At 38.5% G+C, this 16992-nt stretch overlaps 3 protein-coding genes across 3 annotated transcripts; 1 reads left to right on the forward strand and 2 right to left on the reverse strand.

Moving 5' to 3' along the window:
• Window positions 1-5933: 5933 nt before the first annotated feature.
• EAE98_001404 (uncharacterized protein) lies at window positions 5934-7494 on the reverse strand (the record flags this gene model as incomplete). Its single annotated transcript, XM_038949023.1, has 2 exons — window positions 5934-7316; window positions 7375-7494. 2 exons carry the CDS (start codon window positions 7492-7494, stop codon window positions 5934-5936), a joined length of 1503 nt encoding a protein of 500 aa, XP_038815289.1.
• A 994-nt stretch (window positions 7495-8488) lies between these two features.
• Window positions 8489-9676, forward strand: EAE98_001405 (uncharacterized protein; the record flags this gene model as incomplete). The annotated part of the gene is made up of 2 exons (XM_038949024.1): window positions 8489-9410; window positions 9465-9676. The coding sequence occupies 2 exons, from the start codon at window positions 8489-8491 to the stop codon at window positions 9674-9676; spliced, it is 1134 nt and encodes a 377-aa protein (XP_038815290.1).
• A 4155-nt stretch (window positions 9677-13831) lies between these two features.
• EAE98_001406 (uncharacterized protein) lies at window positions 13832-15603 on the reverse strand (the record flags this gene model as incomplete). The annotated part of the gene is made up of 4 exons (XM_038949025.1): window positions 13832-14167; window positions 14248-14539; window positions 14606-15460; window positions 15554-15603. 4 exons carry the CDS (start codon window positions 15601-15603, stop codon window positions 13832-13834), a joined length of 1533 nt encoding a protein of 510 aa, XP_038815291.1.
• Window positions 15604-16992: the final 1389 nt, after the last annotated feature.

The raw sequence follows: 16992 nt of genomic DNA on the forward strand, positions 1-16992 counted from the left end.
CTCTTCCCTCTTCCCTCACCTCTCCTCCCCCCCAAAAATCAAAAATCAAAAATCAAATTCCAAAAAAATAGATAAACTACTCATCCCATCCCAACCCACCAAACCTACCTACCTAGTAAATAGGTAAATCATGACATGCATAAACACCGGAGATGAAGCGCCAATCTTTCGCAACCGACACACATAAACGCCCCTCTTTCCCTACCGAGTGAGTGAGTGAGTGAGTGGGTGAGTGAGTGAATAAATGGATCTATAGTATTTGATGGATATATAAGTAAGTGAGTAGGTAGGTAGATAGAGGTAGGTAGGTAGATAGAGGTAGGTAGGTAGATAGAGGTAGGTAGGTAGATAGGTAGATAGGTAGATAGATAGATTTCCAAAATTCTAAATGTAAGTTTTAAAATTCTATTTATGTTGGGGAATTTAGGATATACTCGGTCTCGTTTTGAATGAATGCCGACCTCAATTTAGCTAGTATATATCACATCAAAAACTACTAAAAGTCATTTATTTCAAAATTCTATATTAATTCAAATATAAAGATTAAAGACATAAAAATTTAGAAATTATTAAATATTTAATCAAATTTTATATTTATTTTTTCAAAAATAGAATAATTTTAATTCAATTTCTAATTATTTAAGAAATTAAAAAAGCAGAAGTATAAAAATTAGAACTCGCTAATTTCAAACTTTAACTCTTTAAAATTAAAGCCCAAAATACTGTTTTTCGAATCTGATTTCTTTTGATTATCATTTCTTTAATATTATATTAGAAAATCTCAAATTTTAACATATAATATATTAATAAATTCTGTTTTTATTAAAAAAAGATTCAATAAGATATCTATATTGGTTCTTTTAATATTGAATTTTGAAAATACTGAATAATCACGAATTTGAGTAAAGAATTCGTCTAAATTTGAGGTCGGCATTCATTCAAAACGAGACCGAGTAGATATATTATATATGTTTTATCTGTTTGTTAGTCGTTGTAAGAAGGGAGGTAGAGAAGGGAGGAGAGAAGAACGAAGAGAGGTATTTTGTGGATTTTGAATAGTTGAGTATAATCAGGGATTATAATCCTCTTCACCCCCTATTGTACCAATAAGGGGGCCTCAGCAATTCGTTAATTTTTTAACAATTCGTCAACTTTTTTTTTTAGTATAAAATCTCCTTGATAAATAGAATTAATTTTTTCTAACTTTTTATTCATAAAAAATAAAGATATTCTGAAATATTTAAAATAATTATTAATTCAATCTGATTATAAATATCTATTTATATTATTAAAAGAATAAAAACTATGGGAATTATTATTAAAAGTTACGAATTGCTGAAAAGTTGATAAATTATTGAGGCTCTTTTATTATAGATAAGAGGGTAAATAAATATAAACTGTCAGGTAATAAATGAAATGAGTTGTAAAAGCTGTCTTGTTATTAAGCTAAAAGCTACACTATTTAAGTACGTCCGCTACGCTTGTTACGTAAGCTACGCCTCCAGTGCCTAGCCACTATGCTACATGCTACATAAACCCTCGATTAGTATCCCCTAGACTGCCAGCTAGCGGCGCCGTAAGTAGTTCGTACACTAAGTAAGACTATTAATAATTTCATTGATAATATTATATATAAAGATTTCGATATTATATATAAAGATTAGAATTTAATAGAAAAATAATAATAAATATATCAGTTATATATATATAGTTTTTTAATTACAAAATAATAATTAAACAATTTTATAAATATTATTATATCTTATTTTAGAATATGAGAGATATTTTCCAGTGATTTTTATATAATATATACTTATAAATATATATTAAATCAAAAACTCAATATTTATTGATAAAAAAGGAAATAAATAAAATATTATAAAAAGAATTAAAAGATGTATCATTTATTTTTATGAAAATAAGAAGTATTGAATAATTATTATAAGAAAACGTATCAGAATAATAAGAAATCTCAAAATCCTGATATTTTAATTAGTCAATAAGTGCTTATTAAGCGACGGCGCCGCTAGTTGACAGTCTAGGGGATATAGATAGAAAGGTAGGTAAATAGATAGATAGATGAATAGGTATTATAAGATTTAATGAATGGGCTAGTATTAACATCTATTTAGTAGATAAATTGAGTTATATAAAATATAAAGATTATCTATAGAGGTTGATAATATAAGTATTAGAAAAGAGAGTAAATACGTATTGAAGAGGGTAAAAAGCTTGATTGTATTTCCTATAAAAGATTGAAGCTATTTAAAATACTAGAAAGCTAAAAACCATACTAGAAGAGGTTATAATATTCACTCTACTATCTAGTCCATCCCAAAAAGGAACTATATACCCCTATATAGAAAATCAAATTATCCTTTGAAATTTAAAGCTAATTGCCTCGAAAATAGAACTAGCTTTCAAACTAAGAATTATAATACGCCATCCACTTTCCAATCTCCTAGTATATAAAACCTGAATTGTCTTTCCTATTGTATTATATTGTATACAATATTCTCTATCGAAACTAAAACTATATATAATATACTAATCAAAGAACTTAAGGATAAACATAAAAAAGATAACTTATTCGAATTCGAAAGAAAATATTAAAATGACCTGGATATTCTATACTATATAATAAAGTCCCCAACTAACATTAAATCACTACACAATACTCTAAAGCCTACTAATAGCTCTAATAATATCCTCAAAACCGTAAACTTAAAATAGTATCATAAAGAGTGATTATAGATTAACTTATAATATAAATTGAAAGATTGAATATCGTATTATTAAAAGGAAAAAAAAGGATTCGAAAAGGATTCGAATAAAGGTTCGAATGAAGTCTTCAAAAAAAAAAAGATTCAAAAGAAATTCGAAAGATTTCGAAAAGTAGTACTATTCGGAAATTGAAATAAAGAAATTAAAAGGAAAAAGGATTTCGAAAAATATTACAACCTATAAACTATCAATAAAGATATTATAAAGAACTATAATATATCATATTAAAAAGAATAAAGCAATTCATAATATTTAAAAGCTATTTTCTATAACTAATAACTTATAACTTGAAAGAAATCAAGAGAAGGTTGAAAACCATATTCATTTTATCCCTGTATAGATTACTAGAAAAAAGAGTAAATATATATTAAAGAGAATAAAAAGTTTAATTATATTTTCTATAAAAGATTGAAGTTATTTAAGATGCTAGAAAGCTAAAAACCATGCTAGAGGGGGCTGTAGTATTCACTCTGCTATCTGTATTATAAAACACATCAAAAAGCAATCGAGCTTTTTCTTATTTTTATTATTTAAATTAATTATATTATTATATTGATTGAAAATTTATATAATAAATTTTAAATAATAAAAGTATCATAAACTTAATCTATTTCTAATAAAATTATTCAAATTTATCAAAATTTGTATTTTCTTTTTCAGAAATATTATTCTAAATCTGTCACGGAATTCACCGTATAGTATAGCCTTACAGGCACTAATCCCGGTACTCCTTCGGAGTACTTATTCCCATGATTACTAATACTATTTCATTCATTTCATTTGTATGCTTTATATATCTAATTAGATGAGCATCTTGTCCGATCAGGGTATATAAAGCAGGTGTAATCCTTATAATCATATCTCAAGTCAATCTAGTTTATTATCACTCTATATATCTATTTCCTAATCAAAGTAATCATTAGACCTAGCTATTACCTCCATGATAAAATCTATTTAGAATTTATAAAAAGGTTTAAAAGTTTTAAAAACTTCAAAATTATAAGAATTAAAAGAGAATTGAAAATTTAAATAAAAGAATTTAAAATTCGAAATTTTGAAAAGAATGACTGGATATCTAATAAAATTAATAAAAGCAATATTGAAATTTTATAAAATAATTATTTTCATTAAGAATAAAACTTATATATCTTATTTTATTAACCTCTGTAATATCTAGAGCTTAAATATAGATAAGTAGATGAGTAGATAGATATTTAAGATAGATAGCTATTAGATCGAGTTAAGTTGAGTTAAGCCAGTCAAGTTATATTATAATATTATTAAATATCTATTATCTATTTAGTATCTAGAACTCTATAGATACTATAAATAGGTTTTATACTCATCATTTATTTTTATTTTCCTAATAACAGAAATATAAAAATCATTGATTCGTGTTTAATTTCAAAACTCTAGAAATAGAAATAGAAATAGAAATAGAAATAGAAATAGAAATAGAAATAGAAATAGAAATAGAAATAGAAATAGAAATAGAAATAGAAACACCAGATCTAAGACTCTATTCATCTAGACATTAAACATATCCAATACTCATATACAAAACCCTCAATCTCCCTCCCTAAACACACTCTCTATATATCTATATATCAATCCATCCACCCACTAAAATTCACATCTCCAATCCCCCCCCTTCCCCCCAAAACATTCTTTGAAACAAACTAGAAATCCAATTAAAAGAACACCGGCTGGTCCACAGAAGACCCGAAGAATCCTGAAATTTTACTCGTTTTCTTGTTTCTTTTGGGTGTTGTTTCATTGTATAGATGGATACTTAGGTAGGTACTAGGTACGTATCTAGGTATTATATCGTATTACATTATTATATCACATTATATCAATATAAAAGAAGAAGAATATAATATATCTAGAATAAAAATATTAACATCAACATCAACATCAAAATCACCAGCCAGATATTATATCATTACCATAATACCTAAGAATTATACACTATCTATCTATATATATCTATCTATTCCCTATCCCCTATCTACATATCCCCAACCCTTACAAATCTCACATCTATACCTATACATACACATACATACTGTACATATACTCTATATGCACATGAGCTATGAATACAAACCCAATCCCAATCCCAAACATAAACAAAAATCCATCCCCATCCATCCTCGAGGAACCCCCCCTTCCCCCCCAAAAAATCACACCAACACCAACAAGGAAAGATTCAGGTACCACGCATCCACCCACTCCCACTCCCATCCGATCCACCATTCCTGAACTAGGTATGGTAGTCAACGTCGTATTACTCCGTACAATGACATGCATGTATGTACTATGTAGGTATGTATACCTATATGCATGTATTCTGGGTACCTGCACCATTCCACTCCCCCCCCATTCAAGTTCGTTCCCCCTCCCATCTCCTCGAAAACATAATACGAATCACATATCAAGATATACATACATATACTTATACAACACCTACAAATACATATACCTACATATCCAATCCACATAACTCAACAATCCATAAAAGAAGAAGGGAATCGGCTTGCATACGAAAGGTGCAAGCAAGCAAGCAAGCAAGCAAGGAGGTCATTGTTTCGTTTCAGCATCTATCCCGATTCTCGATTCCCGATACGACGAATAAATCTGATGATCATTATTCTACCAGTACATACAGACTATAAAGTCTTTGGACGGGCTGATGAGTACGGAATTGATGGTCAATCAAGGTTGTGGTTTTGTGGGTTCATTTATGTTACTGTAGAGTTTTATGCTGGAATTGCTTGATCGGTTGATTGATTGATTACCTGACACACGCTTGAAGTAGGTACCTAGATAATAGATAATAACAACGGTTATACCGATCTAACCGACCCGATATATATTTAGCTTTGATATGAATCAAGAGGCATGGTATATGGATCAAATGATTGCTGAGGTCGAAACTTTTGCATTGTTTGCTTCATTGTCTCATCTACTCGTACGATTGATATATATTCAGGTTCACATCACAGCATCCGAAAAGCAGGTATCAAATGTCAAAGTTTGGGTACAAGGTTCATCGATGCTTTCATCAAGCACGGGAGTTGCAAAGCAAAAGCTGTACTCGGCGAGATTGCAGATTACTGTGCTGCTTAAACAATCTCCATCCGGGATTACATTTTAATGGAGATGTCATATACATCCAAAACTACTGCAAGTCCCGTCAAAGCAGAGGCATAAAGTAGTAATATCCCCATAGCTTGGAGATTGCTGACAAATAAAGTTGGGATGGTCAGGTTGACGAGTCCTGTGAGTAAATTTGCAGCCAAGAAGATGGCCAGACCATTTCTGTTAAATGCTTCAAGGACTCGACTGGTTGAGACTTCATAATTCTCCTTTTCCGTCTTCGCATCCGTGCTTTTATGAGCCGCTGGGGAGAATATCGTTTCCACCAAACAAAATGCAGTCAATTGTGTGCAGTTGAAAGCTGAAACCCATAGGAAATATGGAAGGTTCGCAAGGCGGCGTGATACGCTTAATGCCAATCCATATTTGTAATTTGTGGTGAACAAGTAGAGGGCAATCCACACGCCTGACCATGTACCCATTTGCATCAAGAGGCGTTTTCTCTGAGCAACTGGACCTCCGGTCGGTATGGAATTGCGTGGTAATACGAACATCCCAGCTGCTTGACCAGCCAGAAATATTGCGAGATAGCCAAAGAAACTAAAGATTCCTTCACGGTTCTTCGAAAATAGATCGGTTCTTGGAGCTGTGAGTATGAAAGCTTTGAGGCTGGTATATTCCAGTGTAACTTGATACAAGGAGCCGAGGATTACGGCTAACAGGGCATATGACGGGATGAGCTGAAACGCGGACTGACATATCGCTACGAATGGAGGAATGAATGCAAGGGTAAAGAAGAAATTCCAGTGGACTCCGTATTCAGTAACATGCTCTGCATAGTCCAATCCTTTGACACTGTATAGACGTATGGCACCAAGAACAATCAATGGTAGTGAATGGCGAATCGAGTTGTATAAGCGTGTGCTGAGCTTCGTTGTTCGACCAGCATTCTGTTCTTTGAGTATCGGACGGGCGCCTACAAGACCACCTGAAAATACGAAAGATCCTACTCCCATATCCATTAACGATGTTCCCCAGTTTTCTACCTTAGCAAACCTCCGTGGGAAAATCCTGAAATCGACTGCAAGTATAGCTATACAAGTGATAACCATCATTGCCCCTCTATAGATAGTAAGGAAAGGCTTCTTTGGAAGAGGATTCAATTCCTCCGAAGGGTTTGCTTTTGATTGGGGTATTCTTGGTTTCTTTTGTGTAGTCTTTTGTGTGGTCTTCTGCGGTGAGATTGCATATAATAATGGAACTGGCGCAAGCAGTAAGAGATTCAAGATGAGAGGCATATCTGCGTAGACAGAGATCGCGAGAAGAATAGCTCCGACATTGAGAAGGAAGTCGACAGCGAAAGCAATTGGAGTATATGGTGCGAAAAAGTACTGGCGGCTCTGTAAAGCCGACCAAAGGATAACTGCGACCTGTTTCGGGAGGTTAGCTCGCTGTGCAATAATAATTGTTTGCACGGCTCAAACATACTGGAGCGACAGCAGTAACCATATTGATTTCTCCTATTCCTCCACCTGTCAAATTTGACACAAAATCCTCCTTTAAGCTTTTGTAACTAGCAGCCATAGCTGCTTCAGCTGCCCGCGACATACTGGTAACGCTGGGCTTGTAATATCAGTTGAACGAGAAGGTCAAAACTGTGTTATAATTTTTGATGAGGCCAGACAATCCGACGCAATGTGGCTACGACAGCCCCGCCGCTCGGTTCACCAAACCCATCACATCACCCTTCCGACTTCACAATTTGTAAGACATATTTTTTCCTCGTATCTTCCAGCGAAAATTTCCAATGATCTGAGTTCATCCAGTCTCGATGAAAACCATGATTCTTGTTTTTGAAGACATTAGCATCCAGGGGAAACTGAAAGAAAGTTCTGACCGGTTTAGATCCCTAGTGCACAGCCACCTCAAACACTTACTTTATGTTTCTTTCTTTTCCATTGAGATGTCTCGCGGATACTTGAAACCACCTCTTTCTTTCAAGAATTGTCAATCGTTCTGGTGACTTGTCTTCTTTAAAACCACCCACGAATGTACATTTCAACCCACATCCGGCCTATCAGGTCATGTGTGATTGAGACACACCCGCGGTTCGGTTCAACGGAGTTTCTATCGAAAGCCTGTGGCTACCCAGTGTTGAGAAGGTCTCGGGTCCCCATGGGAACTTACATACTTTGGCGATACAGATCTCCTCATAGTTACAAGCGGCTTTGATGTTGGGAAGTTGAGTAGGGAGACTCAAGGGATGTTATGATTCAGACATTCTGTAACTCGTTTCCTTTCAACGTGAGTGATTGACGTCTCATATGAGCAAAGGCAGGTATGAGAAAAGCACTCCATATCTTTTGATTTTTATTAGATCATATAGTATACAAGTTCTTCAGCTAGCTTTCTCTTTGGATTATTTTTGCACCCCGTCCATCAATGGAACTGATATCTTTTGACATCACAAAACAATCAACAATAAGCACTTGCATTTGAACTTGCTATTTCTCTACTCAATATATTTAGTCGTTTCTAGCCAGGTTTCCGCTTTCTCCTCGCGCGTTTCTTCAAGTATTGTCCGAAGTCAGCCCAGTCTACCATGCCGGGGATCATTCGCCCGCGGAATAAGAAGCTGCAGCACCCCGAATTGCATCCGCAATCTGCGCGAAATCGTGAGCGTGAGCATAGCGTTCCATCCCAGGGCGTTGGGTTTATATCCCCGCTCGCACCACTCCCCAGTCCCAGCCTAGTGGCAGCACGAGCTTATGCCTCACAATGCCAAAAACCAATCGGCTGGAAACTTGACGCGTGGTCGCGACAAAATAGCTTATTTCAAGCACAGCAAACCCCCAGGAGGCACTCTGCCATGGTGACCCTAGCGAAACACACACCTTTCTTGGACAAGGCATCTTCAAGTATAATCTCCCCTAATTCGCCATCGCCGCAGATGGTTCCAGGGGTTCTACACGCCAATGAGAAGATGGTACATTCAAAATCTTGCCTCATTATTCGATCAAAAGAATCAGCGGATTTCAGCATCTGCGATACTAGGCGGCATTCTGAGACTCCAGCTTCTTCCACTTCAACGCACCGTGTTCCATTCGAGTATACCCATGACCGGTTGCAGACTTGGGGTCACGTTTATTTTGGAAATGTTGTCACCGCTGATGCTTTCGTCAATGCAGTCAATCTGAGGCGACCAAGCTTGGGAATGATAAAAGAACAGGATATGCATGAGTCCTTCAGAATATCAGATCGGGTGATAATACGTGCTAGAGTATTGCCTAGAGAAATCGAACGGAAGCCCTTTTGGATTCAAAGAGAAGTTGACATTCGAGAACTGCGAGACAACATACCGATGCCTCAGTCCAATCAGGATCATTCACGGGGTTCAACAATCGTAAGGAGGTCTAGCAGGCTTCGACGGTTATCTTTGCAGCAAACTTCCATTCCAAATCGACGCGGGACCGCGGACCATATCAGACGCCAGATCAATTCCAATCACGTGGCAGTACCGATCCGTAAGTGTCTTGTGTACAATGACAATGTATACCATAACTAATAATTTATTCCAGATATTGAATATGCTTTACATTATCTCCCAGTTTTGGCCGCTCTGATGCTATCAGGACATATTCGTAAAGGTGATTCCATTGATCTTCCTTTACCCAGCCCAGAAGCATGGGTTGATACAATCGCCTATGTTTATACCGCGCAAGGGGAAATCACACCGGCTATGAAGGAAAACATTTTATTTCTAGCTGGTAGGGTAGAAAGCGAATGCTGATACTCTCACGCGGGTCTTCTAAACCAGGGGAGAACGGGACCACGATCCGATCGGACACAGCCATATCTCAAACGGATCCTTAGGGGGTATATGTCGGGATTTCATGCATGGCTGCGTGGGCTTGGTTCAGGCCACGTGGTGCACTGGTGCGGTGCTTTTAAGGATATCACGCCGTGCATTTGATGGAGGAAGCTTAGTGACGACACTTCCGTTCAGGATCTACAGCTTCTTACCAAAATGCGACAGTAAGCACTCTATTGCGATCTACGACACTCTGTACTTGAAACAGGATAAAGTCATTTCCTTCAATACTACTCACACCTGATCTTTTAAAGCTTCATGGGGAAATCATTGGTCTTGATCGTCGACGGAGGGAATTTCAAATACTCCGTAAAATGATTGAACAACTAGGACCGAGATTCCATGCGCGACCATTTTCTCATGTCGCAAGGATCAATTACATGACGCTATTGACGGCCAAGTTACATAACTATGAGCAAGGATGATTAAAATCTCAGTTTTTTACCATTGACCGAGAAAGGCGCGATAAGGAAAGAATTCAGGATTTTTGACTCGCAATGTCGAGTCATGAAGCCGTGAATCGGCAAATTCATATTTTTTTCGGCTAGATAATTGTGCTTGATTGACCGAACAGCCGATGGCTCTCTTAGCAGGTCTTGTCTTCCCAATGACCTAATTCAATCTTCAAAGGCCTCGTATTTTCTGCTGATTTCCTTGAACAATTCGTATGAAGAGGGTCCAATCGATGCGCATACCATGATATTCAAATCGAACTAGTGGATGATTTGATCTGGAAAACCTTGCCCTCGGCATTGATCTATTTGAAGTCGGCCCAATTACTTAATCCCCGTCTAGTTCATCATCTATGATACCCTGCCGCGTCTAAAGCCCGTGAAGATTTAATATGCCCCAAAAGCCTTGAATTCATGATTTTACCATCCTTACTAGTATATCAGTATGCTTCACTTTAACCGCAATTCTGACAGATAGGTAAATGACTGCCTCGCAGAATGTATCTAAACAAGCGCCTCAATATCAACAAAGGAACGACCCCAAAAACGTTTTCTCCACAACTTCCTTCCATACTCAAGTAGTCTCCCACAAATTCCCTGTAGTTACGTCTACTAGATAAATATCTTAGACGAGATAGACCATGGTAGCAGATTTCTTTCCATCACCAACAGTTGTGATATGCGGACCACGCCAGAAATGATATATCGTCTCCACAAACCCTTATTACTTCCCAGTTTAACAAATGGCTACAGCATTCTACAATTTCTTTGATGACAGATTTTCAAGTGCTTCCCCAGATCACACGTATTCTCATAGGAAGCACATGTAACACCATCTATGCAGGTCCATCCGATTCAAGCTTGTTACCTAAGATTTTAACAGTCCTCAGTTTTTTTCTCTTCTTGCTTGTACATCGATCTTCGCGTGCTAATCCTCACCCAACATACCCTCGTTGTTGAGATAATGTATGAAAACCTCATGCTTCAAGAAACCCACATTTGCCAAAAAAAAACAAGCCAAATCCAGAGTGTGCCCCCATTTCCCACCTTCTCCAATCATCTCCATCTTCTCGGATCATATGTCGTGGTTTCGTCATATTAATCCAAGGCTTTTCATGGACAGATAAAAGCCAAACATGTGAATATGACATTTTGCATTCTCTTCATCTACTTCACTTAATTTTTGTTCCCTATCAACATCAAAGACACAAAAATAATGAAATTTATCCAGAGCTTTTGAATTTTCACGGTGCGTCTCGACTTCCATGTTTAGATCCTCTTCACTCATTCTTACGAGGCTCGAACATTACCTATCTACACCAGCCGAGTTTTGATATAGCCTGAACCTCGCTTCCTTGCAGTCTCCCCCCCCAACTCCACTTACCTACTCCCCGATAATATCACACTTGGACACAACGTATATGAAATTTCGCTGCATTCATAACCTCAATATACTCAAACGGAATTACTCAAATTGCTACTCGGCCCCACAATCAGAACGGGCAATCACCTCCATTATTCATTCATTATCTCATCCAACTCTTTCGTCGGTCCCGGGCCGGATAAATGTCCTTCTTGGCGACCAACATCCGATCTTATGGAAACATCATCCACTGACGAAAAGGGTATCTAGATGCCGAGTGACATTCGGATGTAATGTATGTAATTGCACGAGAGATTTGCCGATTGCAACGCAAGATCCCATTTCTCCCATTTCTCCGTTTTCCGTGTACTCTTGCATGTTCTCGATGTTCATGAAGTCCCGAGCGAATACCGGTTTGGCTGGCACACTCCGTCTTACCATGCATATACCGAATGAAAATGAAAAATGTAAGAACTGTATATCCAACATGGTCCTAAATAGTTCCACTCCTGTTTCTCCGTTTGTCGATTGCGTTTGCTAGATGCAACGCGAGGCAATCGGGAAGTGCTATTACATACAAAGAAATCCTACAACATGCACACCGTATATATGCTTGAAGATAGCTATGTGGTTCTTCAATCACTTCTCCACCTCAGTCCAGAACATAACTCGAGACCACATAAATACCTGGGTAATCACTTAATACCCCAGCGCCATTTCTTCCACACAAATCACAACCCCCTAACCGCACCACCCTTCCCCTGTAATACATTGCATATGCATGCATACTGCATAAACGTTACAACGGCTATGAGTGATGAACACCTGTCTGGTCTGAACATCTTTCCACCATTTATTGGAAATCTTCTCAAAACGTCTTTCCAGTTCCGCACATCGCATCATCTTTTCCCAGTCCAACATCCTGCCCTTCCATTTCAGTCCGGGAATCCAGATCCATCAAAACTCAACGCAACATTGAGCAAATGAAATATCCACCTCCCCACCATCTGGGTAACTTCCGATTAGACACGCCAAGGCCAAGGAATATGCCATTGTCATTCAAGCATATGCAGGTAGCAGTACATATATATGCATATGCGTTACACATCCATAACTCTTCAAACCTGCCTCCTTTATTATCTAACCGTTTCATCCCAACTTGCCTTGCGTTTTTTTTCTCTGGCTTGCCGGATTTGGTAGACTCTGGCACCTGGCTTTGCTGATCGGTCAGGCCGAATGGTCTTTCCAATAGTTATCTCTTACCAAAGAATGAACGCACAAGGTACTTGTGTACATATGAGACGGTGAAATATAGTGTCTGTGTCTGAGCGATTTTCTATAGGGTGCGGAATAAGTATGGAATAAAATTGGGCCAAGATATATGGGCTGTTAATAGGTTGGGTTTCACACGCATCTTCAATCGTCAGTTAATGTCAAGTTTGAACAAACGAACGATAATTTGATATTGAAGATCCAAACTATATGCTTGCAGCTTCCGAGTCTCCTATACAGACCATCTCATCTTATCGCATCCATATGCTATTGAGATAATTATCTTTCTATTCTACATGATTTGATTAGATCAGATCAGATCACTGTCATGATGCCTTTATTTCCGTGACCAAAAATTATTTTCTCATAGATCCTATTCCCATTTTGATTGTGGACCTCTGTATGAGAGTCTTTCCTCCTTCGAATCCACCCTGATAATTAAGTAAGAAGGAAAAGACAATGAAATGAAGATATCGGAAAGGATTTTTTTCTTTTTCGAGGCCGTCCTTAAAGCCCATCACCCCGACACTTTTGTAGACCAGTTTTCCATCCTAGTAAATAAATGGGAAATGAAGAAAATATCAAATTTGGAATGAATAACATAGAAACGACATATAAATAGAAAGAAAAATAAACAAATTCTGAGGTGTGGGATGTGCGTATGTACATCGATATCCTAAAGCAGCTACCAAGTCTTCTCATCTCTTTTCAAGAAAAGTAAATGAAAGATAAACTCCAAAAACAAATGCAAGAATATGTTGTGTGTAGAATCCAATAACCCAGTTAATCTTTTCAATCACCAATATGCTGAATGCACGAGCGCGTACGCCGGCCGGAAATGTGAAGAAACGTTGAAACAATAAGACAACGCATGTAAATGACAAACAGTAGGAAAGCGATCGCCCCCAGGACAATGCTGCACTAGCGTCTCAGGGGGGGTCCTTTCCTACAACTGCCTCATCAGGAAATTAATGAGAAAGAAAGACATCAATCATCATCATCATGGGAATCATTTGCATCGTAAGAAGCATCGGAAGCGGAGTCGAGATTACTTTCATCGAAGAAAGTCTCTTTGTTGTACCCATAGTCGGAGTGGGGGTAAGGGTCAGGCTCCAGTACCAGCGCGCAGCTCGACTTTTCCGATAGGGAGGTGTGTTGAGAGCTCTCGATAGTTTCGGGTGCTTCCATTTGCACTTCGTCTTTATATCGGATGAGACCGGGTTGGTTGACCGGTGGAGATGTAGTACTATCGCTGCGGCGTGCTCGACGACTCATACGATGGTTATCATTGGCGTCTCCGTCTGCACGACTACCCCACGAAGTCTGTACAAGGATTATTAGCATCTAAAATTGCATTGGAGCTCAAAAAAGGAAAAAATGTAAGAGCGGAGGTATTAGCTTACCATCCGAAGTGTCAGCAGTGCATATAATTTGATCCATCCATGAAAGTATCCAAAGAGAATAGAGATTGGAAGGAATCCAATATCTTTTGGCTCTCGAATGAAGAGGCCGATCAACTTCACGACTTTCGTTACAAGCATGAAAACCATTTGGGCAATCACTGCAATCATCTGATTCTGTGGGGACCAAGATGCAGTAGCCTTCAATGAGAGGTAGATGATGAGAGGATCAAAAGCGAAGGACAAGGAGGTAAAGGTGGCAATATGCAGAGCATAGACACACCATGGTTGTTGACTGTACGCAGAGATGATCAGCAAAAATATTCACCTCGTGACCTGATGAAATAGGGCTCCGACTTACTGCCAAACATGTCTTTCCGTAACCAAACTAGTATAGTTACTTCTCCAATTGCTACGAGCCCACCTCGAGCATTGGTACAAGTACTTGAAATTGTTCTCAAGTGTCGTTTCGATTTCACACTCTCGGTTGTATTGAATCCATGTCGACCATTGATTTGCGACAAGCCATCTCGTGACGAAGTTATCATCATCCGCATTGAGTTGATATTGACCCCATCTCTCTGTTTTGAATCCATCCAAGAAAAGGGGACTTTGCAGAATCTCGGACCTGAATGCACAAGTTCGCCCAGACATGCAGGAGGTTCCACCATCAATACCATGGGTTGCCGAAATTTCAAAGTTGCGTCTTTCAATATAAGCAGCTCCAAGCCAATTGAATGCACGTTCGGCAAAGGTGCCGTTGCGTACTCGCTTGACTCGCTGACATGGCCCAACACCACCAATCTTTGCATCCTCGAAGGGGGCAAGTAACCAGGGTAGTATTGTTCTAGGCCACGTGACATCATCGTCTGCCATTACCAAGATGCGCGTCTTCACTTTTGGAATAACCTCGCATACTTGAATACGCTTGTTTGCGATTGGTGCACAGTAAACACTGACGTTGTTAGCTTCCAAGGATTTGTGAAATTTCCGCAGCTTGTCGTGTTTGTCGGCTGTAGTGACGAGGATAAGCTCGGCTGGTTGACATGCGAGGATGCTCTGCAGAGAATCTCTCAATTCGTCGAAATTATTATGGATCGTAGGTATTATGACGCTCACGTCTTTTGATGTGAAAGAAGGATTTGATGGTATTGGGACTGTTCTGTAAACCCAATGGCTGATAGTATTGACAATGAATCTGACATAACGATGGAGCCTGTTTGTTCCCACAATTAGTCTTCGACTTGTGTGGCGCAGGAACAGAGATAGAAGCAGGGTAGGCGAGACTAAGAGATTTTACTAAGCTTACCATAGTATTAAGAAGGCCCATTGCCATATATCGAGACTAGGCAAAGCCATTTTTGCTACTTAAAATTAAAGTAATAGAGTATGGAGTGAAAGAGAACGAGGAGCTTCTTTTAGACAAGATCCACGGAGGTCAAGTGAGGAACGGGTTCAACGTCACACAGGATCAGTTGAGGAAGTTTTGTAAATTCGTGATGTATAGGCGGGAGAAGTGGCAAACCGAATTGGGCGTGTAAGACTCGTATATGTTTCAACCAAGACAACCGGGGAATAGACGCCTTTTATGATGAGGTCGAAAAGAGGGCTTATGGAAGCGGGCGATTTTGACCCGATTTGATATGATATTATGAAGAATTTTATGGAAGACCCGTAACACATATATGATAGGATTTCGTCAATTTTCAAAATTCCTTCAAAAGGGGTGGACTGCAACGTATAGAAACAAGATTGGGCCAGTGTCTTCGATGTTGGTCAAATGATGCCGGTATATGTCGTGAAGGGAAAGGACGTGGAATGGAGGTCTCGAGGGCAGTTTGTGGTGGTGGTGATGCGCGAAAACGGAGGAGTCGTAAGAGGAGGACTGAGCTTGGGTTGTTCGAGATGTTTGCCCGTCAGATCAGGTAGAAATAGTTCTTCGTATCTCAGAAAAATCAAGAGAGAAAATCTTCTTTCTTTGGGAGGAATAGTGATTTCACTGGAATCCAGCCATGAAAATCCTCGAATTGTGGTAAGAGGATATGGTATGTATGTATGGTAGTTCTTTATTTTGTTTGCTCCCAAAGACCAAAATACAAAAAAACTTTTCCCAAGAAACCTGCCAATATGTATTCAAGCAACCAACGAAGGACAAAGACGAAGAGATCACCAAACGACTGTCATCCTCGTGTACCTGAGTTCAATTGGATCAAATATACAGTTGCGAGGAGCCAGTTCCCTAAAACAAGAATGACACACTACCACAATAGAAGAGAAAGACGATGAGATGTCATACTGCTTCGAAGGTGGACATCAGGGTCTGGACGAGGTCTATATATGACTGAGCCAACAAGAAGACCACACGGCTGGACCCGAGCAGTTATAATTTTTCCCTCTTGTCCTTGTCTTCCACTACATAGAAAATCAAGCGTTAGCAATTATTAGGAAGACTGGGACGGATGCATCAAGGAATCAGGGATCGAGATGGGTAGAGTGGATCAAAATCTGGAGACAAATAGCAGCGCTTGTTCTGCGAGCATTGAGCGAAATGTGCGCCTGGTGTGCCATTTAAGCCGTTTGAGCCATCCATGAATTTGACGAGAATGAGCGATTCGAGCCATGAGAGCTATTTAGTACCAGAACTGGTCTGGGTCTGTTAAGCTCTTGGGATGTACTTGTACAATCTGGGTATTTTACTGGGGGTGGGGTGGGGAGAAGAGTTGTTGGATGATTGTTTTGGGAAGGCAG

The sequence above is a fragment of the Botrytis deweyae genome (genome assembly GCF_014898535.1).
Source record: "Botrytis deweyae strain B1 chromosome Unknown BDEW_002, whole genome shotgun sequence".
NCBI lineage: Eukaryota > Fungi > Ascomycota > Leotiomycetes > Helotiales > Sclerotiniaceae > Botrytis > Botrytis deweyae.